At 41.1% G+C, this 12,804-nt stretch overlaps 1 protein-coding gene across 1 annotated transcript in view; it reads left to right on the forward strand.

Moving 5' to 3' along the window:
- TOP1 (DNA topoisomerase I) overlaps window positions 1-12,804 on the forward strand; it is a 69,158-nt gene that overhangs the window by 41,395 nt on the left and 14,959 nt on the right. Inside the window, exons 4-9 of the mRNA XM_055722123.1 lie at window positions 209-335; window positions 879-937; window positions 3,759-3,854; window positions 5,062-5,137; window positions 6,150-6,247; window positions 10,603-10,718. Coding sequence (XP_055578098.1) covers window positions 209-335; window positions 879-937; window positions 3,759-3,854; window positions 5,062-5,137; window positions 6,150-6,247; window positions 10,603-10,718 — 572 coding nt within the window. The remainder of the gene's footprint in view (window positions 1-208; window positions 336-878; window positions 938-3,758; window positions 3,855-5,061; window positions 5,138-6,149; window positions 6,248-10,602; window positions 10,719-12,804) is intronic.

Genomic DNA, 12,804 nt, shown 5'->3' on the forward strand with positions numbered 1-12,804 from the left:
GTTGTGGTATGTCCCCCTCCTGTTCCTCTTCCTCCGGAGGAGCATGGATGACATGTGACAGGAGACTGTGGTGGATCTTTCTGTTGAGGTGATCTCTTTATTTTGTAGGGTTTGTAATGATCAAACCCAGTGACTCTTTACTGCTGGAAGCTGTCTGTATTAGTTCTCCTTGTGTTCCCCTCTGCGAACATACGCTTTTGTCTTGCAGTGAGCACAAAGATTCCTCGGAAAAGAAACACAAAGACAAGGAGAAAACCAAACACAAAGATGGCAGCTCAGAGAAACACAAAGACAAACACAAAGATAAAGACAAGGAGAAGAGAAAGGAAGAGAAGGTATGTGTCTCCTGTGGGAGAGACAAGAGGATGGTTCTGGTTTATACTACTGAATGTTACAAACTCAGTAGGTTAGATGTAGCTTATACTTCCATGTTTTTATCAGCCTGGAGAGAATTATCCCAATGCTACCCAGAGACTTAGTTTGTGGAGTGCTAGGTAGGAATTTGTAAGGACTTTAGCTGCAGCCGTGGTGAAGCATAACAATTCCACAGTGGAGCTGTTTCTACTGGCTCCACATTTCACTTTGTCAAGGCAGAAAAATCTGTTAGATCATGTTCGTTCTGTGCAAGGACAAAACTATACAGTTAACTCCAATCTGTTGAAATTGAGGGCCAGAAAATACAGAGTTGACCATGATTTACCAAAAGTGTTGCCTTTTTGGTGTGTCATGTAGGTCACTAAAGGCTACAGGGGACGAAGGTGTAGTCACAGTGCCCTTTGGTTCCTTCCACAAGTTAAATATCCTGCCTGTGTTGCATACTAGAAAAACGTAAGTGGTCTGGGCAGCACTAATCACCTCCTACTTTTTATGTTTTTCAGATGAAATTACCTTCTGGTGATATAAAAATAAAGAAGGAAAAGGAAAATGGTTTCTCCAGGTAAGAAGTCAGGTCTATGATCTGAAAAAAAAAAAAAAAAAAAAAAAAAAAAAAAAAAAAGCAGTTTGACTTTTCTTAGGTGCTCAGTGTTTGACCACTCTCACTTGGTCTTGGGGAAAAAATTGGAATGCTTTTGACCCCTTCAGACACCATATTCTCAATTATGGGAACTGGTAACTGATATACTTACCTAGTTAACTGGAGATGGGAGCTGTTAAATACCTGGTATCTGCCTGCAGATGATGGATTTGTCCAAGTTTGAAGTAGTTGAATTCTGCCAAGGACAGATTGAGCTATGGAAATGTTGGTAGCTGGAGTTGAAAGAACCTTTGTTACAGAGTTGGTACCTGGAAGCTGCAGGCAGTCTGCTGGAGACAGGGCCTTATAAAGACACTCCAGGTTGCCTCAAGTGTCTCTTCTGTAAGTGACTGCAGCCCAAAGCCTGCAAAGAGGCATGGCAAGTGAAGGGTGCTGGTGTAAAATCAGAAGTACCCTCAGAAAATGCCTAAATGTCCAACTCTGTTAAAAATCCTGCTAATAATACAGGCTCCTGGGCTTAGTTGTTGTATCAGTCATTAATGGGTAGTCTTACTAAAAACTGGAAACGAGCAATTGTTTCTGAGTACTTTTTTCTAATAGTTTTACCAGCTAAGATCACTTGTGACTTGTTTAAGTGTAGCCATTGGTGATCTTTAAGGTGGTAAATCCAGTCCACTAACTTACTGGAGGTCTGTGGCATGGTGGATGCATGTGTCGGTATCTGTTAGTCAAGCAAAGCTTTCAGTCATGTGCCCATTTTTACGAATTCATTTATAAAAAATAAACAAAATCCTTCCAGTCTCACCATGTTCTGCAGACACAGAGAGGCTGGGAGAAGATACCTGTCGAGTCCATGCCTGTTAGTTATTCTTTGCATATTTTGAATGTGCCCTCTTAACATGAGTTCCTCAATCTGTTTCATTTTCTTGCTCCTGTTGAAAAATGCAAACCAAGTAGTTAGGCTTGGCGCAGGGAAGAGGCGCCCCCTGCCGGCCCTTTTGGGGATACCCTGGAAACAGAAAGCAACGACTTTTAGGTGTTCCGTAGTGTAGGAGACGGTTAATAATAACTCTTTTCAGCCTCTGCTATTCAGCAGTATTGCATGAATGTGCTAACCTCACCAGGGAAGTTGTGTGTTCTCGTATCAAAGTAACTGGGTCCTCTTTAGGTCCCAAAACATTTTTTTGTGTGTGTGTGTTTGAGAAAAGCCTGGAGGAGCCATCACAATTGTGCTTTCTTCAGGGCCTAAAGCTGGCTAAGAGTAAAGTAATTATTTTCTTTTTTTCTGCTGTAACGTTTTTTTTTTACAAGCTCACCAGAGAAAAATATCCTCACTCAGATGGTTTTGATTTTCTTCCTTAAGACTTGGTATGATGAGCAATGTTACAGTCTTGGAAACAATGCAAGTCAAGGTTCAGCTTGGTCACGGATCTCCTTTTTTTAATATAATTGCACTTTATTTCCTACTATTACAAAATGTTGTGAAATATTTCACTGTTAAAATAGACTAGATAAAATTCCTAGCAAATTAATGAACAGTAGTTCTAGATTTCTGCCTGGAAGGGAGAATAAATTAAACAAGACAAATACTTTTTTTCCATGTTTTGCAACTGTCTATGTGTTACAGACTTGTGTCTTAGTTAATCATAAGCGATGCCACAGAAATGGCTTCTTACAGCAGCACGTATCTGTTTCCCCTGAGTTGCATCTGCCAGCACTGCAGTGGCTTTACAGCTGTGAAAGAGCAAACTGCCTTGTTCTGCTTCATGGACACGTTGCCAGCTAAAATAAGACTCCAGAATGTCTCTTGCTGACTGTGATCTACAAAGTATAATGGTGCTTTTTTTTCTCCCACTCCATCCAATTGCGAAATCCATATGTTGACTTGAAAACTGAGTCAATTTGATATAGAAATTGCTGATTGAATATATGAACAGGAAAGCCCAGGATGGCACTCTTTCTACCTGAGTGGAGCAGCACTAAGTGCTTCAAAATGTAGCTGTGAACTCCTTGAGACATCTTTTTCTTTATGAAGATAAGTAAAATGCTTCTGTGAAATCCAGAAGTAATGAGTTTGTTTAAAGGGATAGTATCTCTTGTACATGTACTCTTTCTTGTTCTTTTTTAATTTTTTTAAAATTACTGAGGTCTTGAGACACTATGTCTGAAAATGTTGAGCCTAACTTAATATTTGTGGTCTGTTGAAAGGGACGGGATTGTTTGCTTCCCGCAGTTTGGACAGTGAAAAGAGTGTGATCAGTTTAACTTTGCCAAATCTTTGTTTCCTTTTCTGGTTTTCACATGCCTCTGTATTTAGTTGGCAAAAGATTCATGGGAATAGCTTTCAAATCTTTGTTTAGTTGATAATCTTTTTCTCTTATCAGGCTCAATAAGGATATTGAGTTGAAACTAAATAATGTCCTCTATTTGACTGCACACATGCATTTCAGTTTTGTGTTAAGTACATTTGAAAGTGCTGGAAGCTACAGTTGTTTTTACTCAAAACCTCAAAGGAACACAGTGAAATCTAAACAGTTGAATTTGATCTTGATGTTGCTTGAGAAATGGTAAATAAGTAGGCACTGAATGACTCCTTATGCTGTCTGTGGATATTCAGAGAATGACAGTTCAGGTCTTGGGAGTCTTAAGATGACAACACATTCCAGGACTGGAAGACATGCCCGTTTTGGAGATGATAATTTCTTAAAACTGAGTTGTTGCTGGTGTCCAGGAAACCTCATATTTGAAATTAAAAACCACCTTTCTTGGCTTCTTTTTGTAGTCCACCTCGTATTAAAGATGAACCAGATGATGATGGGTTTTACATGTCTCCTAAAGAGGACTCCAAACCGCTGAAGAGACCTCGAGAAGATGATGAGTAAGTGGTGTGGGTGCTGGCGACTTGGATGTTTGGCTTTTTAAAAAAATAACATTGAGGGAGAAGGTGGGATTTCAGGCCATCAAGGCAAAATTGTTCATGTGGGTGACTGGAGGTCTGAGACCGGACTCCTTATGCTGTTACAAGTCTTCTGTGCAGGTCAAGGATAGTATTTGTGGTGTCCAAGGCAAAATACCATTACCTGCTCCTGCAGATGATGCTGTGAAATGTTGCAGTGCTAGTAAATAAAAAAGACAAAAACCCAGAAGGTAGGTAGAGAAAGAGCAAGAGAGGTATTTATGCTAGCTAAGTAGCTTGCAGTGGTTTCTGTTGGGTAAGGAAATGACTGCACAAGTGGAAGAGGAGGCATTGTCAGCCTGTTTGGGGGCAGGGTGGGAGGTTTGCCAGCACTGCTTGGCCTAGAGTCTAAATTTGTCATGGGTTATGCTAAATCAAAATAAAAATACATACGGTGTTTGCCTGATACAGTAACCTACCCAGTAAAATAAAAGCCCAGTTACATCATGCTGATGTGTCACCATCTATGTGCATCCAGCTCTTTGGATAGTGTGGCCTTACTAGCGGTCTGGAGTTAAAGGGTTGGAAGGGTTTAACCATGGTGGCATTGTGTCCCTGTGTGGTATTTCTCAGTTTCCAAGAGGAGATGGGTGTGACATCCTTTGTGTAATCATTTGCTGCCCTCTGTTAAACTTTTGTGACCTCCCATCTCATGTCTGCAATGGAAAGATTAAGAATTTGCCAGTAGTCAATTTTGCTGTTGAACTAGTGGAGGATGCAAAAGGTGAGCCATGTGGGCAGGTCCCAGACTGATGACTGGAAAAGGAGTTGGGGTTAGAACATGCCACAAAGCTGTTGCCCATTTTATCCCATCCCATGTGATCACTGGGAGGCTACTAGTGCTTTTGGATCAATTCTTCATCAAGGAAGATTTTTGCTTCAGCAGTTTGAAACTTGTGGAGAAGTGTTCACAGTAACAGCTTACGGGTTTTAGGGTTTTGTAGGCTGTTTGGCTGGATAGGGATTGTTCAGTTTTCTGAGAGTGGGGCATAAAATTATATTCTTTAGAAATGAAACATGCTAGAAATATTGTGAACTTGTGCACACAAACTTGGTATATGACTTCTGTTTATTTTTTTTTATACTGGAAAATTATTATTTTCATCAGCTAGTGGTTTTGTTTTTACAGTGCTGAGTACAAACCCAAGAAAATCAAAACAGAAGACATCAAGAAAGCAAAGAAAAGGAAACAAGAGGAAGAAGAGGTAATGTGAAAGATGAGTTTATTTCTATAATCAAGAAAAGCAAGGCTGACAATTTGGTGTTGAATTATGTAGAGCAGGGGGAGTCTGATTCAAGGGTACAGAGGCAGGGGCCAGTTTGGGACGAAGCTGCACGTGGTAGATCCCCACCTGTGGTGCAGGTTAACTTATCTGAGCCATGATGTATACAAAGTCAGGAAAACTTTGTCTCCTGCTCTTAAAACAACGGATGGAGATGATGCCTCCAGGACATGAACTTCTGCCAGTTCCAGGCAATTCGCAGTCCTTCTGTTAAGTAGCTCACAGAGGGTAGAGGAGCCTCGCTAACAACATCTGGTAATTGCACAGATGATGTAGCACAGTTCAGAAGCAGGGGAGATGAAACAGAGCTAAGCTGCTAGAAAGATGCTTACAGCTTTGAGATGAAGTGTAGAGTGGAAGTCTCATTGGAGAGGGACTTTACTGAGAGGTTAGCCATAATTTGAGACTAAGGAACTATGCTCCACATCTAGCAAAGGTACCCTTCTGAGGCACATGTTGCAGGCACCTCCTGGCAGTGTGGTTAATTCTTCATTTCAATGACAGTGTCTCTGTAGTGAACGTATACTAGTACGTTCCCAGAAGCCACCTCACAGTGGTGCAAGTGTGCTCTGTAGCATTGGCCAGACTAGATAACGCTAGTGCAGGCCAAGGAGGGTGTTTCTATAATTAAGCAATTGTGTTACTATGGCCCAGGCTCCTCGCTTATTAGGTGAGGCAGAATAACTGACTGTGTGTACACTTAGCATGCCCCAAGTGCAAAGTAAAAGAATTTAGCTTGAAATATAAGTGGGACCATCAGCGGATTTTAACTTAATAGGATGATCTAAGAGCACGTTTACGTATTGAAGCCACAGGAATTTGGTTGTTTGCAGTCAGATTTATATACCCCAAGAGACAGTCTTCTAGTTTTAAAGCATCTTGTCAGGGAGGGGAGAAGTAGCTCATTCTAACAGATTCTTCACTCATTTTGCAGGACAGCAAAGCAAAGAAAGCTAAAAGCAAAGATAAGAAAGTCCCTGAAGCAGACAAAAGAAAGAAGCCGAAAAAAGAGGAGGAGCAAAAATGGAAATGGTAACTATCTATCAGTGATGTAGGCTACCTCTGCACCTGACCTTTCCCTGTTAACTTCCCATGCTGACTGATAAGCATATCTGGCTTTCTCTTTTGGTGATTCATGAGGATTTGTTCTGAATAATGGGCTTACTTTTTCTGGTAAGCTTTAAATAAGTATCTCATTCACTATGTTCATCCCCTGAAGCAGAAGTGAAATACCTTTTTTGGTATACCTAGAACAAGAAATAAGTTGTTTGTGAGGCTGTTTTATGTTGTGGGGTTTTTTTTTCCTTATCTGTAGAATGTAGAGGCTGTCTGTAATGATCAGGTACCAGTATTCTGGTGCCCAGGACCTGCTCCATTCTGACACTCTTCAGAGCAATATGAAAACTTGCAGGCTTGGGGGAATATATAAATAGCGTGGAACTATTAACTGGTATTCTAGTAGATCTTATCTGTCTTGTATAGAGGGTACAACATGAGCGGTTGTCTACCTTTCTATTCTAGCTGGATGTCAACTGTGTGCCTCTCAAAACTGCTGCTGTCTCTGGCACAGATATGAAAGTTGGTCGATGGACCGGTTAAACGTGGGTTGTTTGGACAATGAATTTTGAAGATAAGTTATGAACGGAAAGCACTTTTTGTCTTGCTCAGGACCCTAAAGTTGTGCTTTTTTTTTTTAGAACATTTTTTAAATAAATCTGGACTTTGTGGTTCATTTGGAAGACAGGCCTATGCTGCATCAGTGGTGCTCTGTGTAAGAAACCTGCTGGATTTATTTTCTAGCTATCCACAGTAATGTAAGCTGTTGTTACAGCTAGATTTGAGGAGCTGTTACTTGTGTGAAGTTTGGGCCTTAGTACTTCCCTCAGTTCAATGCATATTTAGATTTCAAAAGCATGTTTATTTTCTGCACTCTTGTAATCTCCTGTAATGTATTTTTGTGCCCTTTTGGAGATGATGTTTTCATGAGTGTTTTATGAGATCATTTGGCTATTTTTAATAGATCTGTAGTGTTGTGGAATGCCTTTGCAATCTTCAGTCATTTCAGGTTGAGTTTTTTACCCCTTTATTTTCCCTCTTATTGATTCATCTTTAAAAGAAAAATTATTCTGTAGTGTATAGCCTTGGCATATTTCTCTTTGTCACAGCTTCCTTAGAACACCAGCACTTGAACAGTTTTTTCATACTTTTATGCTGTCTTAAAAAATTGGTTTTCAGGCCCTTCCCCAGAACTGTCCTGATTGATGATATTTTTTTTTCCTTTTTCCCTGAACAATCCACTTTTTTTCTCGATCCTTGACAACATATTTTTAATATGCTTTGACATTAACAAACTATAGGGACATGAAGCAATAGGAAGCTACAGAAGGTCTCTTTAAGCCTTTATGATCTGTTGTCTCTCTGGCTTTGTTTCAGCTGCCCTTGCCTGTTCTGTCGAAATACTCTATTATCACAACTCCCTTTTGTTGTAGTCTGTATCCTTCACAGCAAACCTTTACTGGAGAGCTGTGCTGTTCTCACCTGCCTTGGCTGCATGGGCCCTGGTAGCTGTGTTAAGCTCTGCGATTTGTGCTTACTGCTGAGGAAAACTGCCTTTGAAAGCATGTTTTGCAAAATTTGGCAGTAGGTAGCTGCATCCTTCTGCTGATGTTCCTGTCATCCATCTGCAGCTTTGTATAGCGTGTCTTTGCTGGACAGAGTTTCATCTGCACTTGTGTCTCTTAAGGGCATTTCATGTTCCATCTGAGTCAATTTTCTGAAAGTCTGATATCTTTTTTTGGCTGCTTGTTCAAGTGCTTACTGCTTTGAGCACTTTCATCCTCACTTATGTGAATACTTGATGCTAGACATTCCCAAGGCATTGGCCTTGTTCATCACTGTGTGGAGCTCTTTTAGAGGTCATTTTCACACCCTGTCAGTATGTGAAAAATATGTGATCCAGAAGTATATCTTATGAGCACTTCTCCCACCTTGTGTTATAGTAAGTTCATTTCCTTGAAATAACATGTCCTGGAGGTATAGTCTGGGGTTTTTTTTCGTAAGAATCTTCTCTATTTTCATTCCACTTGAAAAATCCCTCTCCAACTCTACCTTCCTGAGCTGCCTGGCATTCTTGATAGAATCAACAGGCTTGATACGGGATTTAATCAAGGAACCTATGTGACTGATCAGCAGCGGCTTTCCTAACAGGCAGTGTTCTCCCTGCTCCATGTAATCTTTTGTAGAACATTGCTTTAGGACCAGGAGCTATCTTGGACAGTGTTGCTCTAACAGGTTTTTTTGTTTAAAACCAAATGAGGATGAAAAATTGGCTAAACTCAGAAGGCTTACTTTTACCTTTTGTCTTAATGGTTATGCATGAGGTTTAGGAAGGTGGAGGTGGCGTTAGGAATGGCTTATGATCTTTTCATGACAAACTTTCTGGTAGCCTTGGGCTTAGAAACCACCCCATGGATCGAGTGTTTCCTTGTAGCCTTCCCAAAAGGCACAACGTGATTCAGCTATCTATTGGAACGGCTACCTTTCTAGGACTCATTTTACATGTGTCCTTCGTAAAAGAACAGGAATGGGTAGAGGAACAATTTCTCATCAAGTAAATACCAGCATGATAAATCTTAAAAAAGACATGGCTGAAAAGCAAGAGTGACAAACTTATCCTTTAAAGTAGTGGCTACTGTGAATGATCCCCATGTTTTTTCTTACTTGAATAAAAATACTCATTGTGAGAGAGGATAGCTGGGAGGAGAGGCAAATGGTTTAATTTATTTTGCTGGAAGGAGCTTCTGGGTGGAAGAACCTAGGCCTATGTTTGACAAAATATTTAGATGTCGAGCTTCTAATTAATTTAAAAAACAACCATTAGGAACGTAAATATTTGGGATCTAGACTTCAAATGTCAATATTAGTTTCTTATATAAACATAGTTTACTCAAGCCTTCTTCCCAGCCAGGGACTGCAACTGACATGCAGGTTTTGTGCCGATAGCTGGGATTGTGGGCTTTGCTGTTAAAGATGTTACTGTCCTTCTCAGTTCAGGTCTGGAGCTGTGGTCAAAGACAGTGTCTTTCTAACTGTGTCAAGATGTTGCATCCCATACAGTTGTTTTTCCTAAATTCTTGATGTACAGGCACCGGTGAAGCATTTTTAGTGTTTTCTGGCAGAAGCTCTTTTCTCTCGATACAATGCTTATCTTCATCCCTGCTGAGATTAAGAGGGTCAGAGCACAGAAGTGATCTGTATTTGTGTATCACGATTCCTGAGATGCATGCAGTACATGTACGTCTTTTCTCAGCTGCTGTTGGACCCAGAATGGGACTGCTCCATAGGGCTGACACTAGAGGGAAGCTTAAACTATTTTTTTTTTTTCTTTTTTGCTCAACAAAGTTGTCTGGGCAATTCAAAGCCTGAGTGCTGTGACAGGTTAATGGTCTTCCAGTTGATTAATCACTAAGGTAAAATAGCCTTTCTCGGCAGGGAATCCTGTGCCAGCAGCATGTAGCAGTAATGTTCTGGTAATCATGAAAGAAGTGTAGAGGGGAGGGGAGGAGTGTGGAATCGGTGGCTCGGGCACACAGGGTACTGGGAACTGGGGGAAGGATACTGGCCTGCTGGGACCCCTTTTCTCTGTAGATAAATTGCTGACCCTGTGAATTCAGTTGGAATATGGAATTGGTGCTGCCTGCCTTGCTGTGTTGTGATACCTAATGCATCACTTGCAAAACATTTTTATAGAGGTGCTTTCAGGCAAGTTTGAGATTTTCCAATGCTACTCTGTTTTTCTTCAAGTATTGCTTTTTTTACCCAAAGAATCAGAATGAATTTAAAATAACAGAGCAGGTTTTAGTCTTTCTGTCTAAGCAGGTTTGTTCTCATTTAGGTCGTAAAAGAACATCTGTTTCTTTATCTCTGTCCTTAACGGCATACTTGTCCACATCTGAAAGCAGCTGCATAATATACTACAATTGTTTGGCTTTGCTGAACAGGCATTCTGGACTTGATGTTAGATCACAGCTGACTCTAATTTGGCATGATCCTAGCTGTTTTACAAGACTGAATTCTTCGTTTTCTTAAGTTCTAAGCTTTTTCAGCTGTGTGATTTTATGAAAAGAGCAGCCAGTGGGAGGTGAGGTTATGGTGTCATCAGATAACCTGTGACCCAAGGTTCATGGACATGGCTGTGCTTTTGCTTAAAAAAAAAAAAAAAAAAAAAAAGTAAAAAAAAAAAGTGCATTGAATATTTGTACTTGGTCTGTGCCTGGCAAAGCAATGATTGCTTGCTGATTTTTCTTTAGCATACTTTTATAGCCACATAGTAATAAAATGAAGATTAGGAGCTTAAATTTGTATTGGTTCGTATTTCTTTCTTGAAGGTGGGAAGAAGAGCGCTACCCTGAAGGCATTAAATGGAAGTTTCTAGAGCACAAAGGTCCTGTATTTGCTCCACCATATGAACCTCTGCCTGAAAATGTCAAGTTTTATTATGATGGTGAGTTAATCTGTGTTTCCACTTGCTGGGAAGAGAAATAAACATTCTCAGGGTATTGTGGTGTTCTTCCGGGGACTGAAAAGATGAGGAGGTGGTTTTGTTTTAGTGGTTAGCTTAAAAGAAGTTCCTCAACTGCTAAGTGAAGGAACGATCTGTGGAATAAAGGAACAGCCTACTGAATTCTGCTGATGGGGTTGACATGGAGATGAACTTGTTCTCCCTCTGTTACAGTGGTAAATCTCAGGTTACTTAACAATATGAGTGTCTAACGCCTGCGAGTAGTGGTTTAAAACTAGTAGAGTACGTGATTGTAGCTTCTTCATTGCTGGTCACCTTTAAGCTTGCTCTGTTTTCTTAATGTTATGAATTGCAACTTCCATCATCTGTGATGAAATTCATCATCGCTTGATAGCATGAGCAGGATGAAAGACAATTGAATTTTGATACAGATGATTAGGATCTTGTAGGAATGCATGGGATGACCCTGACCTCAAGGACACAGCCCTCTGGTGTAAGTCATGGTCCCACTCACTAACTGGTGTGTGTGGTAGAACTAATTGATGTGGGATTCTAATGTGTTGGGCTGACTGGTTGTTAGAGGCTCATGTGGAAGGGATTATATGAGGTGATGCCTGCTGGAGATTGGACTTGATGACCCGTGTGCTTCCTTTTAGTCCTGTGATCATGTTAAATGAAGGATCAAATTAACCCAGGATTGAATTAAGTGGGAGGCATCTGAAAGGATGAAAATGTAATTTTTGGTGAAGGGGACATCTGTGCATGGAACTCTTCCAGGAGCAGCGTGCTGTTTTCATGTGACATGACACAGTGTTTTTAAATACTGAGAAATAGGTGGCATTCATTTTCAGCGACAATTTAGTGAAATAAACATTGCATCCTGTTGGAGGCTATCTCCAAGCAAGTAGCACAGTGATCAGGGATGTCTACAGACTTCTTTCTTAGGGTTCTTATAAAGAACTCGATAAAAGTTGGAAATTTTTTTTTCCTCTGTTGAAGCATGTATGATGCCTCTCCTGCTGTCTAGAGAAGGGGAGGGGCAAGTTGCACTGCAGCTGTCTGTTCGGTGCAGGCAGCAATAAGCTCCTCTCTATCTAGCTGTCATGATTTAACCCCAGCCGGCAACCAGGTACCATATAGCTGCTCACTCCCGTCTCACCCAGAGAGATGGGGAGAACTGGAATGTGAAACTTGAGGGTTGAGATAAGAACAGTTTAATAGGTAAAGCAGAAGCCATGCATGCAAGCAAAGCAGGACAAAGACTTCATTCACTGTTTTCCATCGGCAGGCAGGTGTTCAGCCATCTCCAGGAAAGCAGGGCTCCATCACGTGTAACTTACTCGGGAAGACAAATGCCATAATGCCAGATGTGCCCCCCCTTCCTCCTCCTTCCCCCAGTTTATATACTCAGCATGATGTCATATGGTATAGAATACCCCTTTGGCCAGTTCAGGTCACCTGTCCTGGCTGTGTCCCCTCCCAATTTCCTGTGCCTCTCCAGCTGGCAGGGCCCAAGAAACTGAAAAGTCCTTGACTTAGGATAAACATCACCCAGCAACAACTAAAAACATTAGTGTGCTATCCACATTGTTCTCACACCAGATCCAAACCACAGTGCTGCACCAGCTAATAAGAAGAAAATTAACTCTATCCCAGCTGAAACCAGGACACTAGCCATCTATGTCATGGAATCTCAAGGAAGCGCAGGGATTTTTGCAGCCTCTGTCTCCATCATGGCAAAAAATTTATCAGTAGTCTCAGCAATTACAGGGTGGGCAGGGGGGTCTAGCAAATAAAGTGATCACATAAGTCTTCCTTGAGAAACTAGGCAAAAAAATCCGATGTCTGATTTACACAGCAGCTGCTGAGAGCCGCTGTCCGTGCTCACAAGGCACTGTCTAATTTCAAGATTATGCTAGGATGATTTGTAGAGCCCAATAATCACGCTATGGCTGGCCAGCCAGCTGCCAGGCTGCAGGCTGTCACTGGAGGAATCTGTCCCTTGCCCAGTGACTGTGCTGCGGTGGGACTGCCTGTTTTCATCTAACATAATGACTGCTGGAGCCAT

The sequence above is a fragment of the Falco cherrug genome, chromosome 10 (assembly GCF_023634085.1).
Source record: "Falco cherrug isolate bFalChe1 chromosome 10, bFalChe1.pri, whole genome shotgun sequence".
NCBI classification, from domain to species: domain Eukaryota; kingdom Metazoa; phylum Chordata; class Aves; order Falconiformes; family Falconidae; genus Falco; species Falco cherrug.